Source organism: Ornithodoros turicata, chromosome 5 (assembly GCF_037126465.1).
Source record: "Ornithodoros turicata isolate Travis chromosome 5, ASM3712646v1, whole genome shotgun sequence".
Lineage (NCBI taxonomy): Eukaryota > Metazoa > Arthropoda > Arachnida > Ixodida > Argasidae > Ornithodoros > Ornithodoros turicata.
In genome coordinates this window covers 77,826,837-77,846,347 of record NC_088205.1, presented here as the reverse complement: position 1 = coordinate 77,846,347, position 19,511 = coordinate 77,826,837, and the positions used below count along the sequence as shown (strand labels likewise).

The 19,511-nt window shown below is 47.5% G+C and overlaps 1 protein-coding gene across 1 annotated transcript in view; it reads right to left on the bottom strand.

The window, feature by feature from the left end:
* Positions 1-19,511, bottom strand: part of LOC135395945 (cholecystokinin receptor type A-like) — a 79,511-nt gene that overhangs the window by 32,614 nt on the left and 27,386 nt on the right. The window contains exon 3 of the mRNA XM_064627030.1: positions 3,159-3,320. Coding sequence (XP_064483100.1) covers positions 3,159-3,320 — 162 coding nt within the window. The remainder of the gene's footprint in view (positions 1-3,158; positions 3,321-19,511) is intronic.

Here is a 19,511-nt window from a genome sequence, read left to right as displayed (position 1 = left end):
TTGTCCGCCATCCAGCCCATTACCTCTGTGACATTGCGCAACGTTATCCCGCATCTGCATTCGGTCAAGCTATTTGCCGTTTACGAAGCAACATCCCCTCAACTCCCGCCCGGACTTCCTTTGCGCCACCCATGTGGACACTTCACTACCCCACTGTACAAACGTCAATTCCGGGCCTTAGGAAAAAGAAGGTTGTGCCAACAGTTGTGGCCTGCCAACTGACCTTGTTCCACATCTACAGTCACCACCGGCATCGCACCCAGATATACACCGATGCTTCAGTCTCTCTAGTTGGGTCGTCTGCTGCCCTCTGCATCCCAGAGGATGGAGCTGAGCACGGCTTCAAGCTCCCTCTTATGTCATCTGCTGAGGCCGAGGCATTCGCACTACTGGCCGCTTTGAGACATGTCTCCTCGTGTGCGCCCAGGGCCTGGTCGGTCCTCACTGACAGTAAAGTGGCTCTGGAGGCGCTGGCCTCTTACTCTGCCGCAGTCATCAGTGACACCTATACCACGATCATCGCCCTGCACTCTGACCTTGTATCACTGGGACACGAAGTGGTGTTCCAATGGATCCCGAGCCATGTCGGAATTTCAGGCAATGATCGTGCAGACGCTCTTGCTCGGCAAGCCTACGACGCTGAGCAACCAACTGTCTTTCCCCTTGCGCACTCTATGTGCCAGCTGAAAATCCGCCGCTTCACTGCCAACCGCACACAGCTCTTTCAGCAAGAAGCTATACGCACCAATGCCTTCCTCAAATCCATTGACCCTTTGATGACATATGCTGTGCCTGGCCGCATCCCGCGCATCGAGGAATCGCTGATTCATCGGCTGCGGCTGAATGTGGCCCGAACTCCTCTCCTCCTATTTAAGATGAATCAGCACCCATCACCTCTTTGCCCAACGTGCAACGTAGAAGCCGATGTGCCACACATTCTCATTGCCTGCCAGCGGTACGAAGTCCACCGATCGAGTCTCCGGCGCCGCCTTGCTCATCTAGGCTACCGAGAGCTTTCCCTCGCGGTGCTACTTGGCCCTACCCAGCACGCTGAAGTCACGTCTGCGCTGACACGATTCCTTCGGGAATCTAAACTCCTGGGCATTCTCTGATGCGCAACGATTAGTGAAGGAGCTGTTACTTCTGTATTTTTTGATAATTTTCTGTACCCCAGCTGTTTTCTTCTGTTTGCTTGAAAGCATTAGGGAATAGCAAGCCCACACCGTGGCTAACCTTTCCCTTTCCTTCTTACTTTGCATTAAACATATCCCCCCCCCCTCTGAGTGTGTGTGGATGTTTGTATTTGTTTTGTTGTGTTCCTTCTTTCTCTGTAGCGTCGTTCGCTGCCCTGCCCAGAGGTGGGTTCGGTTCCCTTTTTGCGAGGGAAATGAACGAATAAATAAAATAAAAATGTAGCGTGAGAGAAGCCTGGTGGTACACGACAAAGTCCCTCGTGGTGATAACATTTTTAAACTTGTATTTAAGACGTTATATATTAAGATTTTATGACATACAGGGTGTTCATTTAGCCGTTACTGATTTTTTATAGAAATAGTTATGATAGCTACGCAGATATCGTTTTTGCAGGTGAGTTATGCGGCCAGCCAGGCCGACTTCCTGTGGAAAAATTGCATGTAACTACTGGACGGCTAATTACCCCAAATGCACATTTTAATTAGATGTTTTCGGAAAAACAGGAGACAGCAGAATGGGAAGCACTAATTATTTGAATCCAGCCTCTTTTTAAAAATACTTGAACGAGCGCGTACTTTTGAGATATAAATAGCCCAATATCGAGAAGCAAATGAGCCGAAATTAGAATTACGCGCTTCTGGAGCACATAAACGACACGACGTCAGGCTTATCTGAGCCCGAAAACGGTGATAATGGTGGTGGTCATGGCACTGCTTGCTTGCCTGCCATGCACTCTCCGGCGGGTAAAAGTAATTGGTAATCAGCCTATAGTAATCAGCTTATAGTGTAGCGACATGCTGCACGTGCCGCAGGGTAGGAAGGCGGATAATTTGGATCGCTTGGGGTTCTTTCGACGTGCGCCGGAAATCTCCGACAGAAACACGGTGTCAGGCTGGTGCTGCTGGTGGCGGTACAGTGAAAGAGCTCGTCGTTGTAGGCCTCACAGAGGTGGGCATAACGTCACGTCTAACGCTCTGGGTGTAATGTGCGTCCTGGGCCGACTTCTAAGGGAACTCTGCCAACATGTGTCTGACAGCATCTGAGACCCAGGAAAAGAAAAAGAAACAGAGAAGGAAACTGTACTAAGTTGAGTGGAGCTTTCGACATTGGCGAGACGGAAACATGACGTCTTACAGCAATTGTTTTGCTGTGTCTGGATACGAAATTATTTTCTTTTCATTTCCTGAGTACATTAGCGCGTTACACAAGCCAACGCTTGTATAATGCTCAGAAAGCATACCGTTCTTCTCCCATAGCAACTTTTTTTTTTCTTTTCGTTCATTTCACGCGCCATTAGACTATGGAATTGTTGTTATCCTCATCCATCGCCTCCGTTGTAAATCAGACATCATTCAAAAGCGCTATCCGCTCTCTTTTTTTTTTCGTTTTAGTATTACCAATCAATGCTATCCGTGCCATGCAAATAGTTGCTTTGTGACATTGTATTAATTTTCTCCGCGTTACTCCATTCCCGTCTTTTCCTTTTTCTTATTACTGCCCTGTAATTATTTTCATTGCGGTTATGCGTTCTCCATGTAATGTCGCAAGGCCCTTGGAGCACCGTAATAAATAAATAAATATTACGTTTATTTAGCGCTAATTTGTTTGCATTTCGCCAGAACAACGTCCCCACGACAGTAGATATCCCGTTTTTTTTTTCTCCAGAATTTTAAACAGTTATCGTGAACAGCTTCCGGTCTACCAAAACTCCCTATTTAACGAGATAGTATCTCATATCGAGCGCTTATAAAGTGCCAGAGATACCGCGCCGTGTTTCCTTGCTCCCATAAGCCTGAGAAAGCTCGTGTACGCGCCTCTCGCCAAGCGACATTGCATTTCAGCTTCCTCATTCAGGAAAGACACGCCCGGTTATTGGAAGGCACAGCCTTGAACGACACAGTTGCAGCCGCGCTTCTAATGCATCTTGTTCCCGGCCGGCTGGGAATAAAACACTTTTTTGTTACCTTGATCGGGGTTCCGCATGGCTCTCTGGAGCGTGGCAGCGATGCTGGAGTAAGTGACAATCATGCCCAAGAGGGGCACCACCAGGAGCAGGGCGTCCAAGAAGAGCGTGAAGAGCTTCTCATTAAGAGCGTTGCCCCAGTCCTCGCGGCACTTCATTTTACCTGAAAGACAACGTACAAATATGTAAGAATCAGCAGGGTTTCTGTAATAAAATGGCACTGGTCTGACCGAGCCGTCACGTGTTATTACTCTGCGAATATGGACGACTACCGGTACAGGTTCCGGGGATTTTTCCTGGATCCTCCACCATTAACGCTCCCATTTTTATTTTTAACTGCTTTCGTCGACAACTTCACATTGCTCTTCGTACGTTTTGCGTTAATTATTTCGATCGTAATATGCATGATACACATGTACCTGCAGATGTGAATATTTTTGGTACGTGTGATTCTCATGATTCTTTTCGAGGAGCGGCGGGTCACTTCTCTCCACCTTCTGGTACTGACTTCTAACCAACGGGAGGAATAAGGGGAGTTGTTTGGTGATGGTTCATGTCGCAAGACATGGCGAAGGGGGGTAGAGCGAAGAGACAAAAGTATCTGCAGCAAACGTGTTGTATCATGTCGCAACACTGCAGCACCCAGACAGGGTGAAGAGGGGGTAGAGCGAAGGGACAAAAGTATCTGCAGCAAACGTGATGTATCATGTCGCAACACTGCAGCACCCAGACAGGGCGAAGAGGGGTAGAGCGAAGGGACAAAAGTATCTGCAGCAAACGCGATGTATCATGTCTCAACACTGCAGCACCCGGACAGGGTGAAGAGGGGTAGAGCGAAGGGACAAAAGTATGTGCAGCAAACGCGATGTATCATGTCTCAACACTGCAGCACCCAGACAGGGCGAAGAGTGGTAGAGCGAAGGGACAAAAGTATCTGCAGCAAACGCGATGTATCATGTCTCAACACTGCAGCACCCGGACAGGGCGAAGAGGGGTAGAGCGAAGGGACAAAAGTATCTGCAGCAAACGCGATGTATCATGTCTCAACACTGCAGCACCCAGACAGGGCGAAGAGGGGTAGAGCGAAGGGACAAAAGTATCTGCAGCAAACGCGATGTATCATGTCTCAACACTGCAGCACCCAGACAGGGCGAAGAGGGGTAGAGCGAAGGGACAAAAGTATCTGCAGCAAACGCGATGTATCATGTCTCAACACTGCAGCACCCGGACAGGGCGAAGAGGGGTAGAGCGAAGAGACGAAAGTATCAGCAGCAAACGTATCTACAAACATATGCAGATACGTTTGTCTCTTCGTTATAAACCCCCTTTATCCTGTCACAGTGCTGCAGTGTTGCGATATGAACAGACGTGGAATCCGTTTGTGAATGCAACGCTTCTTCCTTTATCATTTATGTCTGTCTCCCGCATATGTTGTCCATGTCGTTTGGTGAACCTATTCGTTATGCCAGGGCAACATCGTGCCCTCGGGCTGAGCATCTTCGACATTTATGTGGCGACGCTCAGTTCCTAGGGTCCCGGGGGTGATGGCATATTATGTATGTATGTCAGCAGCGTCGTACATTTTATTTGTAGAAGGTCTCACGGCGTGCCTAATGTGCGGTGCGAGACAGGCACTCGTATGACGTCATTAGCATTCATTTTCCTTCATAACGAACCTCGAGAGGGAGCCCTTTCTACTGGAGGTTACTGTAACCTCTGTTGTTCTTCAGATATGCTTGACAGTCTTCGTGATCTTGGGGGAGTTTTAGGAAATCATAAGCGTCCTCAGATTCAGTCTCCGTATCGCTGTCACTCAATCAAATATCAGCGACGTGACTTCAGTCACTCAAAAGGAAGCAGACGATTGGCTTATCATGTCTTCGGAAACGTTGTCGTGAATCTTAGACGGTTTCCTAAACTCCCGTTCGCTAAGCCCCGAGGGAGCCTTGCGCTTTTAGTACGTACGTTTAGAAATGCATCGTGCACGCGCTCGCTGCACGTGCAGGAAGTGTTGCCAAGGCTATTAAAGTGGACAAGGGTTCCTTCGGGGGGCCGTGCAGCTCTATATTTTATTAGGTTAACTTCCTTAACTCGCGCAATGGGTGTTTTCTTGAGTTTTACCGTCGTACGAATCAAAGGGGGAACTATTTCGACGTACTGCTCGCGACACGCTTGAAATCAGCATCCTTGTCAGGTTTATCCCGCACTCTAAGAAACAAAGGAGTAGAATGGGGAGTAATTGCGGCTTCTAGTCCCCTAGACTGCAGTTACCCCCCATTTTAGTCCCCGAACCCAGGAATTTACCCCCTAGGACTGCAAATTAGTCACCGAACTTCGCAAATGGCCTTCTGAATGCAACAGTCTACGTAAATATATGCTCTTGGTCAATATTATGGCATAAGAGTGTATAACTCAGCCAACTTAGCAATTTTGCACCCACACCGGGTAAGAAACAGTGAGCGCTTCTTTCTTCCCAAGTTGTGCTTTATGTATGTCGGAAGATTTTATATCTCTCGGTACATCACGTTCGACGGGTTGATTCAAAATATTTTCACGCACGCACACGAATTGTGTAACGGAGACACTCAGAACAGAGCATGAAATGCAGTCTCAACTCTGTGACATTCATGTACTCCCGTGCATTTACACTCCCGAAAGGGACTATTTTTTTGTGGCAATGCATTTAGACCCCCAATGGAATAAAATTATTCCTTTTTTTCTTAGAGTGCATCTCAAATCTCCAGGTGTTTCAAGATCATTTATGTTGAGTAATAAACACGGGCAGCATATGGTATTTCTTTAAATACAATATTGGAACAAAATTCCCGAGGGGAACCAAGGAAATATGGACTGCAGAGCTATACTGGCAGGCGATTCCTGACAAGCGTGTCGCAAGCAGTACCTGTACAAGGATTTTGCTTCGACTGCTTCACCTTGCTCAAGTCACACCTCACACTACATGCTATACGCACGAATATCCTAATAACCGATTCCTGTAACTTGGAATGTTTTGGGCAGATATTTGTTTCTGGTTTATGGCAGTTTTCAAAGCTAAGGATGAGTCTTATATAGGACCGTCTCCCGTGTACGATTGATGCACAACCGTACAATTCGATGCATGCGTAAAGAAAAAAACACGGAGATGGTGGTTCCGCAAGTGTGGGTTCGTCTGCTCCATGACGCGCAGAGCAAAGTCGTCCACTGCTATCAACTCTGATTATTCTCGGCGACGGGCTTCAGAGTGTTCATAGATGTCACCTCACCTTCGATAGATGTCACCTCATTTTCATTTTATATCTCCTACAGCCCCGTCACTATTGGGGTAGTGGACCACAACGCTGGTGACGAATTTCCCCGTTCATCGTCATTATTGTATTTGGTGTTGTCATTCTTTTCATTTACGTTTGACACGCATCTATTTTGTCGATAAATGCTGCGTTTCAAAGTCTCTCATGCCGTTCGTTGCTCCAGCGACACCTCCCGAACATCGCCGTCTGGGTGTGCCGGGATTGCTGTTTGATCAAACATCCATCATCCATGACAGGAGAAAGTTCTAGTAGGTCGTAAACGTTCGACGAAAACGATACTTTAAAGAAAGCTATAATATCGAGTATCAGTAACGTGAGTGAATGAAACTAGAACTGTGGAGAAACTAGCTCTATGTACGATGGATGCCGGCTTCCCCACATCGCTCCAAGATTGCTCCATGACGCGCAGAGCAAACTCGTCCACTGCTATCAACTCTGATTATTCTCGGCGACGGGCTTCAGAGTGTTCTGAGCTTTTCCCAGGCGACTATAGGACCTGTTCTTTACATCCCCATACAGAGGCGTACAGTTCCTTCTGAAAGCTCAGTACACTTTGAACCGCGGCAAGACGCGAATACAAGGAAAATCTCTTCTCGAAATTCCAATTCCAATGGTGCAGCAGCAGACGACAGCATCATAAAGGCGTGGATAAGCCATCTTTCGCTTGGCGGCGTTTTCCAATAACCCGGGCGATGCCCGACAGAATCAATATCTCGGTTTCGTCACATGTAACTTCTGGTTCCACAAAAAATGCCGCAACTCAAACCGTGCTCGCTTTTGTGCTGCCACCTGTTACGACAGTGAGGTAGCTGCTATGTACCTTTCCGGTTATAATTTTCAATTTCGCATTCCCATGCAGGCTTCTTTTCTGTGCCGAACTCGAGGGTTGTCTATTGCGTAGTCGCCGCGCTTACCGTATGGAACACAGCGTTCCGTGTCAGGCGCAACATGGTACGTATCGGACAAGCGGACGGCATCATACAGGGTGGGTGCAGATAAAGTAGCCCCACGACGCCATACGTGCATGAATGTGGGGCTACTTTATCTGCACCCACCCTGTACTTTACCGATATGTACTCACTACTGCTCCTATTTTCCGTTTCCCTATTATCCCTGTTTTCCGATTTAATCTAATTGCAAGCTCTGTCTCCGACGCTGACGTCTGTACTACGTAGACTGCGCATTGCTGGGTTTCTCATACGTCAACGGAACGACGGAAGTAGCAATGCGTGGGCATGCGATAGTGGTGTTGCGTCTGTTCCCTCGGTACGAAGCATGCGTGATGGAAACGCGAAACTTCATCAGCAGAAAATCGAGGAAACGAAGGCAGGCGCCGCAGACTGCTATACAAGGAAACACTCGATTGAGTAATACAACCTCATTCATAATCGAAAGTGTTGCTGCCGAAAACTGCAGTCTTAATTTCAGTATTTTTTTTTCAATTTCAATTTTTCCTCACTCCTCTCCTCTTAGGAGGGCGCGGTGCAAATAGCCGACACTTCATTAACTGTTGACAGTGAGCGCTAAGGGTGGTGGTGGTGATGGTGAAAGGGCTTGCCGTTGTCGGCCTCACGTATGTGGGCAACGTCACGACTGACGCCCTGGGGAAATGTGCGTCCTGGGCCGACTTCTAGGGGAACTGTGCCGACATATGTCTGAAAGCGTCTGAGGAAAACCCAGGAAAGTGAGCGCTAAGGTTTTATGATAAAGCAAGCTGCCCGCTAATGGACAACTGACATTCTGCCCCCATCTATTCTGAAAAGAGTTCATCCAACGTTCTCTTTCCGCATCGCACGTAACACCTCTCGTCATGATGCTGTATTAATTCATCGAATGTGACTCGCTCTGGCTTCTTTTATAGCTCAGTGACGTTACCACTTGAGACAAGTTGACTCTCCTAGATGCTGTCACTGCGGTGCTCTAGATCACATTCTTCTTCATTGCCCACAATGCCAACCTTCCCGAACCACACTACGTGAACTGAGACAACAAATGTGCAACTCTTCCTGGCTGACAGGATCAGCTCGATCTTCGCTGTTGTACAGGGCGGACCCTGAGCTACGCTTCCAGGCACCTCCGTCGTTTCCTCGACAAGCAGCGTGTCTCCTGCATAGGGGGATATGTTTAATAGAGTGAAAGAAAAAAAGGAACATAGGAAATGTCAGCCAGGCTATAATGCCAGCTTGCTATTCCGAAAAAGAGCCTGAAGAATAAAAAGAAAGGAAAGGAAAAAATGAAAGAAAAACCGGCACGCAGTGCAGTGCAGTACAGGCACGAAAGAAAGTCCCAAGAAAGTCCCAAGAAAGTCCCAAGAAAGTCCCAAGAATGTCCAGCCAGAGGGCAGACGCAAGACCCGAGTCTTCTCAAGAAGCGGAGCAGGGCTGTGGTGATGGCCCACTGAGTATAGGCCGAGGGACGGAACCGAGGAGGGTGGCCATGGACAATGTGTTGCAGCCCAGCTGTCTTAGACGGCGATGGAGGGCTTGCCGTTGGGGAATGTGCTGCTGGCAGTGCAGAAGAGAATGAGGAATGTCGGCCACCTCGCCACAGCTGGAACACAAGGGGGAGCTGTACTGGCCCATTTTGTAAAGACGCAATGGGGTGCGGGCAACGTTGAGACGGGGGCGGTGCAGCAGTGATTCCTCCTGACGACTGCAGCGACACGCAATGAAAGAGGTAACCGAGGGGTAGATGGACTGCACGTGACTGTTGTAGGCGGCGGCCTGAGATCTAAATGCTTGGGCAGGGGCTGCACACCGGCGGCGCGAATAGCTAACTGACAAGCCGAAAGTGTAAGTGGTGGACGTGCAGTGGCAGGAGTAGCAGCTGCGTCGGCTCGTCTTGCAGCCGCGTCTGCGCGTGTGTTACCGGTCAGGCCCACATGACCGGGCACCCACTGAAGGGTCAAAGCATGACCATTGGCACGGAGTCTGTTTTACATCTGAATGATCATGCTGGGTATATCCTGCATAGGCTCCGGCTGAATGTCCCGTACAGCGGTCGGTTGCTCCACAAACTGGCCAAGTCACCATCTCCAAACTGCCGTTCAATCATCAAGTGGCTGCATTGAGAGCGCTCCTACGTTTCCTTGAAGAAACGTATCTGATTGACACTTTGTGACACTTTCTGGTCCCTCGTTTGTGACAAGTATTCCCACTAGTTCGGGATGTTTGTCTCCCCCCCCCCCCCCCCGCAACTACTGGGTACTCTCCTTTTTTCAATTTGGTTCAACTAACTGCGGCTAAGTGGCCTGGGGTTAGCCAGTCTGACTTTGTCGTTTTTTCTTCTTCTTATCATCACATCACATCACATGTAACTGGAAATTTCAGATTCAATTTCATCCCACATTAAAAATGGCATTGTCCTTTACGAAATCTTCTGCGAATGACAGCGTTAGACTCCTCTCGTCAAGGCATCTCGAAGTCCTGGAGCACGTGTGTATATTCTCAGAAAATTTCATTGGACGTGGAACGAGCTATTGTATCGCACGAGAAATCGTGTCAACCAATTTCAGAGCTCGCACATCAGGCTACAAGTTCAGATCAGCGAAAGAAAGAAAACCGCAGGAGATACACTGCCAAAGGATGATCGAGCACGTGATCCTACTTTGCACGTCATGGACGTACTTCCAACAGGGGTCACCACCACATGCCCTCGCGCCCAATAGAATGCGGCGTTTAGTGATGACACGCATGTCATACACATGCTTTCAGGTCGTACTACAACAAGGTGGGATGCATGAACGGAATTGCGAACAGCAAAATGGGTGATAAACCTAAAGAAGCGAAGGGAAAACGTCAGTACTTTCCGCGCCATTAACTATTAACGGATCTTGCTACGAAGTGCATGGTGCATAAATCATCAGCCGACACAACAGAAACTGTGCAGAGAGCGAAGCTGAGTGTTACTTGCATTATGCACGACAGAAATGTCGGCTTAATATATGAAGATAAGAGAGGGAAAAATGCAATGAACGAGACGTGCAGTTTTAGTTGCATCAGTCAGTGACTGTCGGTATAACAATGAGTAACTTTACTGAATAGAATATTTATTTCACTTGTCTACGAAATGTTCAAAATATCACGAAGCCTGACTGCTGAAAAATCTGACTATAGTGTGCCATACGGTCGCCGTCCTTTACTCGTCGGAAACTTTACTTGACGCAGGGGAGTTGCATTCAACGATACGTTTAGAAGAAATTGAAGACAGGTTGAAATCTAAGAATGTCACAACCATTGTACACGAGACAATTGATATTCAGAGGCTGGAAAACACAGAAAGGACAAATACATACAAAGCCTCAAGTGCCTAAGAGATTAATGAAATGTTCCTTCAGATGACGCACCCTTGGAAGTCGCTCGAGAGGTGTGTTAGTTTAGCTCAATTGGTGGAGCCCTGATGGACCGGTAATCCAGAAGCTGTGGGTTCGAGTCCTAGAGCTGGCTAACCTTTTCCATCTTTCATCATGTATCGAATCCCCCACCGGTTTTACTGAATGAAGTCGACTGCGTAACTGAGGTTACTGAGCTAAAAAAAAATATATTTGCTTCTGCATGTTCAACGACGAAAAGTAAAATTCTAGGATGTTACTTTCACTTGCTGATCGGAGCAACATTTCTAAGTGCATCTCTAGAGTGAAGCCCTCGCTTCCTGCCTTTGTTCTCAATGCAGTAGTGCTTCAGACACCTCCGTGGGGCTTTCCGGCCAGCTTCAATTTCTCTTTCCGTTCCTGGGCTGAAAGGCCTATTCACGGATGGATCTGCCGATTGCGCGACCGCCGCTTTTACCATTCCGGATGGCTCATGGGTACTGAGTTTCGCATCGCACATCCTTACCGTCTGCAGAGTTGCATGCCATCTTACTATTCCTCAGAAATGTCCCATCCACTCATCGCCGTAACTGCGTGGTATACTGCGATTCCAAAGCTGCTCTGCAATATATATCGCACATGTGGGTGATCGCGGATCCCTATCACAATCGCCATCGTGGATTCCTGGATCCTCTCCTTAGGGGATAGGAACAGTTACCTTCCCGATATGTTGAAGCCCATGGGGGCCTTTCCGTATCACCGAAGATGCTAATACAACCTTACTACTAACTCTCATCGATAGATGTCACCTCATTTTCATTTTATATCTCCTACAGCCCCGTCACTATTGGGGTAGTGGACCACAACGTTGGTAGCGAATTTCCCCGTTCATCGTCATTATTGTATTTGGTGTTGTCATTCTTTTCACTTACGTTTGTCGCGCATCTATTTTGTCGATAAATGCTGCGTTTCACAGTCTTTCATGCCGTTCATTGCTCCAGCGACACCTCCCGAACACCGTCGTCTGGGTGTGCCAGGATTTGTGTTTGATCAAACATCCGTGACAGGAGAGAGTTCTAGTAGGCAGTAAACGCTCGACGAAAACGATACTTTAAAGGAAGCTATAATATCGAGTATCAGTAACGCGAGTGAATGAAACTAGAAATATGGAGAAACTAGCTCTATGTACGATGGATGCCGGCTTCCCCACATCGCTCAAAGATTACCTACATTGTGGTGTCATCCACTTCGAAGGAATAACGCGCTTGGCTTACGATGTTTTCAGGAACGTTATCGTGAGAACCTTATTTAATTCAGCAAGAGGTTACGAACGGCAGCGAGCATGGTCCCGCCATGCTCCTTCAAGCACACGCAGACACACAGACTAGCTGGAATTCTAATGCCCGCACAATGAGCTCCGAGGGCAGGTGGCGCCAGCAGACTGAGCATCCAGAATGCATGACTGGACGAACTGACAAATTATGCACGCGTCTATTCGCCCGAAACGCTGAAAGCGCGCAGTAATCCTACGTAGCTTGACAAGAGGAATTACTCAACCGTCATGTATTGTCATATCCACCCCACTACGTGTGTCCCCATTCTACTAGCGCCACGTCCGGGAATTTTGAAAGAACGACCTGAACTGAGTTGAACTGAATTTGAAAAAATAAAATAAAATTGAGATTTCGGCTTCACTAGTGCGAGGCAAGCAACTCCACATCACTTGCACCAGTGGTGAACAATGTAAGGATGACGATAAGGATGCTGATGATCCCGACAGAAAAAAAAAACGATTACAAACACAGAGGTGTCACAAAACACACAAATAGCAAGGGCAGTTCAGCAATAGTTCAACAGCAAAACCCACAAGCACCCAAAGTTTCAAAACTTTTTGTCTGCGCGAATGTCTCGGAAAAATTTCACCACGGCGGAGAACGCCCGGTGCCTTGCAGTGGGATGCCAGTGGGATGGGCCAAAGTACTTTTGAGACACTGAGCAGACGGTCGTCCATTTTGCTCTCAGCTCTTACTGTATATAATGGGACGAGCTTCGGCGTACCGTACGCAGGACATTATAATGTGTTCGACATCCTCCACAACACCACACATGGAGCAGTTTAGAGAGGCTGTTTTCCCGATCATATGTTAAAAAAAAAAAAAAAATGGAGATGTTGGCCCAACTCTACATTGGACCACTATATGAAAACGACCTAGAATAGAATAGAAGTAGAAAGAAAAAAGTGAAAACTTAGGTTGCGACCAGCTGTTCCATGACGACCTATTTTCCCGCAGTGCATCCATTTCCTATTATCTGAGCGGTCTTCATTGCACAATAGGCGCTAAGGCAACAGTATATCACCGTTCGACTCGAACGAATGAGACGCAATTTGTGAGGGAAGTAGTTTTGTCAGCGAAGGATCCTCGGGTATCTCTTTCCTGTGGTGCTAATGTTGAAGGGGTAAGAGATTTCTCGTATGGATGGGTTCCTTCACTCTTTGCGTTCACTATCGATTGCGCAAGAAGTAAAAAAAAAATTCTTTGTTTTTTGGTTGTTGCGTTTCCTAGTGCACATGGTCGCAGAGAAAAAAGGAAAGAACGGATCGCATGGTGGGTGTTAATGAAATTAGGGTGCGATTGCCGCAGGGGATTTGCTCGACAAAGGGTATCGGAAAAGAAAGTTCGGCGTTGGTAAGTTGGTGAGGTGGATTGGCTGACAGGAACTTGGTGGTCGGATTTGGTAGATTACTCTAATGGCGAATTCCCGTGGTCATCGCATGGCAACACGCCCTAGCGCTCGGAAATGGCTAGGTCGCCGCCCGCGCTGGGTCACGTGACCGTTGTCGCCCGAACAAGAGTGCTAGGAATCCGGTCTGGTCCCTCGTTTATGACAAGTGTTCCCACTCGATCCGGGATTTTTGTCTTTGTTTGTCGCCCGCCCTCCAACTACTGTGTTTTCTCTTTTCTTGTTTCTTTGAGTCAGTCCAGCCAGTCTGACTTAGTCGTGACTTAAATCCCCAGTTTTTTTTTCTTCTTCTTTCTCATCACTGAGCGTCCAAATAACCCGGGTAACCGTGTAAAAAACGCGCCCTTTCACAAAAAGGGGGGTTATATTGGACGAAAGGAAAAAACAAAACAAAGAAAGACGGGAGTGAAACTTGCCGCCTTGTCTGAGCAGGCAGACATCACTCTTCTTCCTTAGAACATCATACCACCACTACCACCACAGCCACCACGACATGCGCGTGCTGTGTTCAGTGCCTGTCCAGCTGCGTGTAGTGCCACTAAAATCGATAACGAGTTCCAATAGCCATTTCCCCGTATGCCTTTAAGAAATATTAGCTCTGGGACCACTGGTTTGGCGCAGTGACGTAAAATTATCATTAATGAAACTAGAGTGCAAGTTTCCTAAAACCGCCATTCAGCGTTCGCAGGAGCGGGAATATTTATCGCAGTAGCTACACGAATGAAATTTATTTATCGCTGCGCAAGTAACACTTGCTCTTGATGACGTGGGTTCAGTTATACAGGGTGTTCAAAATTAAGCTTTCACGAGCGCTACGCAAACACAGCGATGACAGGAAACCGGATAATAACTTTACGCTACTTGTGTAAGAAACTTGTGTTTCTTACTCAAGGAACAGAAAAATAGCACCAGTTTGGCTTTTGTTCGCCTATTTATACAGTGCTAGTGAAAGCTTAATTTTGAACACCCTGTATTCAACGTCACTCAATATTTAACGCTAGAATATGACGTAGGAAACTCGTTGCCAAATACGGTAAGACTAGGCGCGAAATTTTCCGAAACGGGCTGATTCTGAAACTACATGATTTACAATTCATTGGCATTACGACGAGCTTTACAATTCAGACGTTTGTAGAACACATTGCGAAATCCGGGAATTTCTGAACCATCTAATGTCGTGCTGCGCTGGATGAAACTTTTGAATTGTGCGCGCTTTCATATGCAGATGAAACAGGGCCGACTGCGTAGCACACATTCTGCGTGTCCCCTCGTTTCTAACCTGTAACCGCCTATGAATTGGTTGAAAAGTTTGCCGTGCACATAGACGTGAAAGGACATCACCAGCCGCCCCGAATTCCAGTCACATTCTTTTCAGCAGCAGCACGTTTCATTAGTAGTCCATTTCGCTTGGAGCTTCCACCATGATACACGCATTCCTCAAAGCAGAGGGGCAGTGAAAATATGCAAATTAGTTACTCACCCGAAGGTAAAAAAAAAAAAGAAAAGAAAGAAACAAGCACTATACGAAAGAAAGAAAAAAGTTGGAAACTGCACATACTACTATATTTAAGCCCTCGGGTCATTATGTCACAGGCGACTGGCGCTACCTTAAAGCTTCTTACTAGGCTGCCTCAAAGGGAGGTTTAAAAAAGCAAAAAATTCTCCCTTGCGGGGCGAAAGATTCCTTTTACCTTGAAACCAACACACAAAGGATACGGGATTCGTCCGTTGAGTCGTTCGCTATAAAGGTTACGTGCGACTGCAGACATGTACGTATCTTGAGTATTGTACAGTCAAACTCCTTTACAACGAAGCTCAGGGGACAGCAAAAAAAGTTCGCAGTAAAGGTATTTTCGTTAAAAAGGATGTCCATTATTGGACCTATAGGCTCCAGCGGGACCGCAAAAAAATTTCGCTGTAGTGGTATTTTCGTTAAAAAGGTGTTCGCTATAAAGGTGTTTGACTGAAATACAGTAATTTAAACACATTTTTTTCAGTATTTTGTATCTTGCTAATTACTTTTCAAGAAATGTATCTTGTAATCTAATTTAAATACTTTTTAAGTATTTTCTACTCAGTATTTCAATTACTTTCATTATTCTGGCTCATAGTCTCGTGAGGATTTTGTTTTTTCCGAAGTTCCCCGACGTTTCCCTTCTCCTCATCCTACCGATGAGAGGTCGGGGAAGGGCAGTCAAGAGATGACGTCACAATTTTTGTTTTCTATGCGTGTACGGAGTAGCAGGAAGCACGTGGCGCTTTTCTTTCTTTGCTTTTTTTTTTCGGTTTCGGTTCGACACGCTTGTTCACGGAACAGTTGAGGTGTCCTCGGTTGGCTGTATCCTACTCCGAACAAGAACAGAATGAAATGACAAAAAGAACGAGCACCGAGGGTAATGGGACAGAGATTATGATACTAAAGCGTCTGGAGCGAACCGGTAGTCACTAAGAAAGAACTCCATAAGCATTTGAAGCACTTGACAGTGCTGCGCAAGGTCCGGACAAGGGTCCCCAATTGCAGCCAGGTTGAATGGATTCCAACCAAATGCCACGTTCTTCGACGTTGCTGTGTGGGTTTCGATTGAAAATTGAGAAACACAAAAAATGAAGTGATATCCGTTTGGAGATGCCTTCCAAGAAGAAAAAGCACCAAAAAGTTTCGCTAAATTCTTTGGTGTTTTGTTCGTAAAACATCAAAAACATCGATCCGTTTGAAACGGCCCTTCCCTGCTACGCCTCCTACGGTGACGTAATTGGCATTGCCGGCGAGACTCCCCATCGCTCAGCTGACGGCGTCGCCAGGCTGGTTACAATCCGACACCTTCGAGAGCATGAACGCGGATGTTTCTAGCGACTGTTCGGCAGCAGAATCGCAAGAGCGCATTTTGTGACGGACTGCCGGCCATCATAACGGGTTCCAGTGACGTCGGCCGCACACTGTTGCCTGAATGCGCAGCCGGCTGCAAAATCCGATTAAATTCATCTTGTAGCGTTTCCGACTGTTTCAAAAGAAATATTCCGGATACATGCATTTCAGGCACACACAATTCCTAGCACACCTTTAGTTCAACTGCATTTTTTTTGTCCGGACACCACCTTTAACATTCTTCATGTTTCGCCGATTTTTTTTTTTTTGTTCTCGGTAAATGTTGTTACTTTGGTGTACAGTATTCGGAACGTAAACGCGACCGACGCGCAATCTGCTCGTACGGATGTAGTACCATTAGCGCACGCCGATATTAAAGCCGATCAGCACAAGTGCTGACGAGCCATTTTTGAGACGTGCTTAGGCGTGCTCATTTTTGAGAGTGAATCCGGGATCACGCGTTTAAAAGAATTAAAGTTCAGCCCACGAAATTTGAAAGAATGTCTTCCCGTAGCGGTCGTGTTGTATTGTCTCGTGTCCATCATCTCAAGGACCATTGGCGCTTCTTTCATGTGCTTCTTCCTTTTGTGCGACGTATAGCGTTGCGCAACCAGACGACGGGAGTTCGAGTTGGACTTGCACATAACTTCATTTTCATATTTCACATCTCATGCTCCTCGTGTAACGGGGTAGGGTACTGCTCTCAAGCGGTGAATCACCCCAGACCATAGTCATGATTTAGTTGTTGTTTTTGTTGTCTCGTGTCCAACCTTTTCATTACTGTTCATTAAACTGGTGAAGTGGGGTAGTTAGTAACGTGCGCTCATCTTGAAGCGGCAATGAGGACACGGACAGACGAAAGAACAGGAGTACTGAAAAGCAGCATTCTTGTTCATTTGTCTGTCAGTGCCCATGTTGCTGCTTCAGGATGAGTTTTCCTTATTGGCTCCCTTCTCCCGTACTTCCGTCTGTGGCGCACTCTTTTCCGGGCATTTCCAATCCCTTACATTTGTCACATTAATTAGGTAGATTAGCTAAGCTAGACATCACTTAGTGTATGTGTCTGGAAGCTGTGGCAGACAAGAAAAGGGAATATATTACGGGGAAGGATTATGATAATCCTTGCGGTATAACGGTGTCCGCTGTTTCGGAAGGAAGTTTCCGTGTCTTCGCAAGAAGGCTGCCTGAATACTGGTCCTTCCTTATTCCGGCCGGGCATAATTGGTGATACGAGATTCCGTGCTCGAAAGTTTGAATGTGAAATATAGTCAGAAAGGAAATATGGCGGAATGAAGTAACCAAAGTTGTGTGGATTAATCGAATACCGCAGCGAATAATTGTGCAATCGATTCGCGTTCCTATCGAAAGAGTGTTTTTTTCACACTGACTCTACTGGAATAGTTCCGAAGCTGTACGCATAAACCTGAAAACGCCACAAGAGAAGATACGGGTGTACACAAAGAAGCGAAGTGCTGCCTATATCCGTATACGCATGCTGTGCATCTATATGTCTCGATTATGTAACTCGTAGACGTTCAGTTATATAACTATTTGATTCGGGTATATGTATGCATACCCGAAACAATTACGAGCAACCATTAAACATACCCCCCATTCATCATCTCAAAATAAGGTTTATGTTGTAAAAAGGACGAAGATCATCTCCCGAAGCGCGTCTACCATTCAGTCCTGTATCGTTCTACCATCGGTTCATTATACCCTGCACCTCTCGCTCTGGTTTGCCATACTTCTCAACGTTTTGATGCCAAAACCCGGGTGGAGACTTTCGAAGAAATATGGAAGTTGGACCGCAGTGAATGGGAGGGTTTCGTTTTCGAAAGAAAGAATGGCCCGCAAGAACTTCGAGAGCCTGTCCGAGAGGGTGTCAGGACGCTCACTTCAGAACTATTTGACCTGCTGAACAACCCTCCGCCGACAAGGCTCATGGAATTCAAGACAGCCCTTCTCATGCGCAACGCCGATGTTTTTTGCAGAGACTGGACACGGAGATTTACGAAATTATCGACCTGGACGAGCTCGAAACCTGCGAGGAGTTTACAGATCGGGCTATCCTCAGGGCCAGTTCTCACTTAGCGACGCCCGACGCGGCGTCGTGAACGGGCGGCGGAAGTAGAGGCGCATTTCCGCCGCCCCGTCAGCGCGCACGATTTTCATGTTCCCACCACAGTGGCATTCCGTCGTCCAAAGCAGACGAAAAATCAGGAGGCGTGGCCTTTCTGTGTCACCTAATTGGTCGTCAGCTGTCGTTCTCGGCAGCTTTCGCCAACGTCGTGAGAGAAGGTCGGCATGGCAGTTTTTTTTTTTTTTTGGCTCGACGTCTCTTCTTTTCTGACTCCGGAAATGCGCGTCTATTTCGGACGCCCGCTCACGACACCAGCTCCGGTGGCGCAGCGGTAACGCGTGCGCTTGGAGACTGGGAGGTCCGCGGTTCGAATCCGCGGGCCGGCTGTGCCGTCTGGGGTTTTTCCTGGGTTTCCCTCAGATGTGTAATAGGCGTATGCCGGCACAGTTCCCCTGAAGTCGGCCCATGGACGCAGCTATCCTCCCCCCGAGCGGATTCCGCTCGGTCTTCCACTTCACCCTTTCCTCTCCTCCTCTCCACCACCTTTCCCTTCCCGAGAAACATGCCGCCTAATCAGGCAGGCAGACCTCTCGGGTTCCTCCCAACGACACTCCTCCTCCTCCTCCTCCTCCCGCTCACGACGCCGCGTCGTGCGTCGCCAAGTGAGAACTGGCCCTTACTCTGCTTCGCTCTATCAGGATCCTTCGTCGTCCAACGGATACTTCGCTGTTCAGCATCTCGTTCGGTCCCAGTCCTCCAAGCTATTCGTTGGGGAAATCTGGACAAGCAACAGCCGACAAGACACAGGAACAGCTTCCACATTCGACCCTCGTTACCCCTCAGCCCACGAGCATCGAATCCGATCACCGGAATCGAAGCTGGGACGTTCTTGAGCGGGCTAGACCTGGAGAAGCACGGACCTCGGAAGCGCTAGAATCTATCGCACTCTCATCAGCTTACGGTTTACCACCAATGTGAAGTCGCAGAAGATCATAAGATCGAACATCCTGGAAGCACACCGTGTCACCGTCGTGCAATGTCACCGT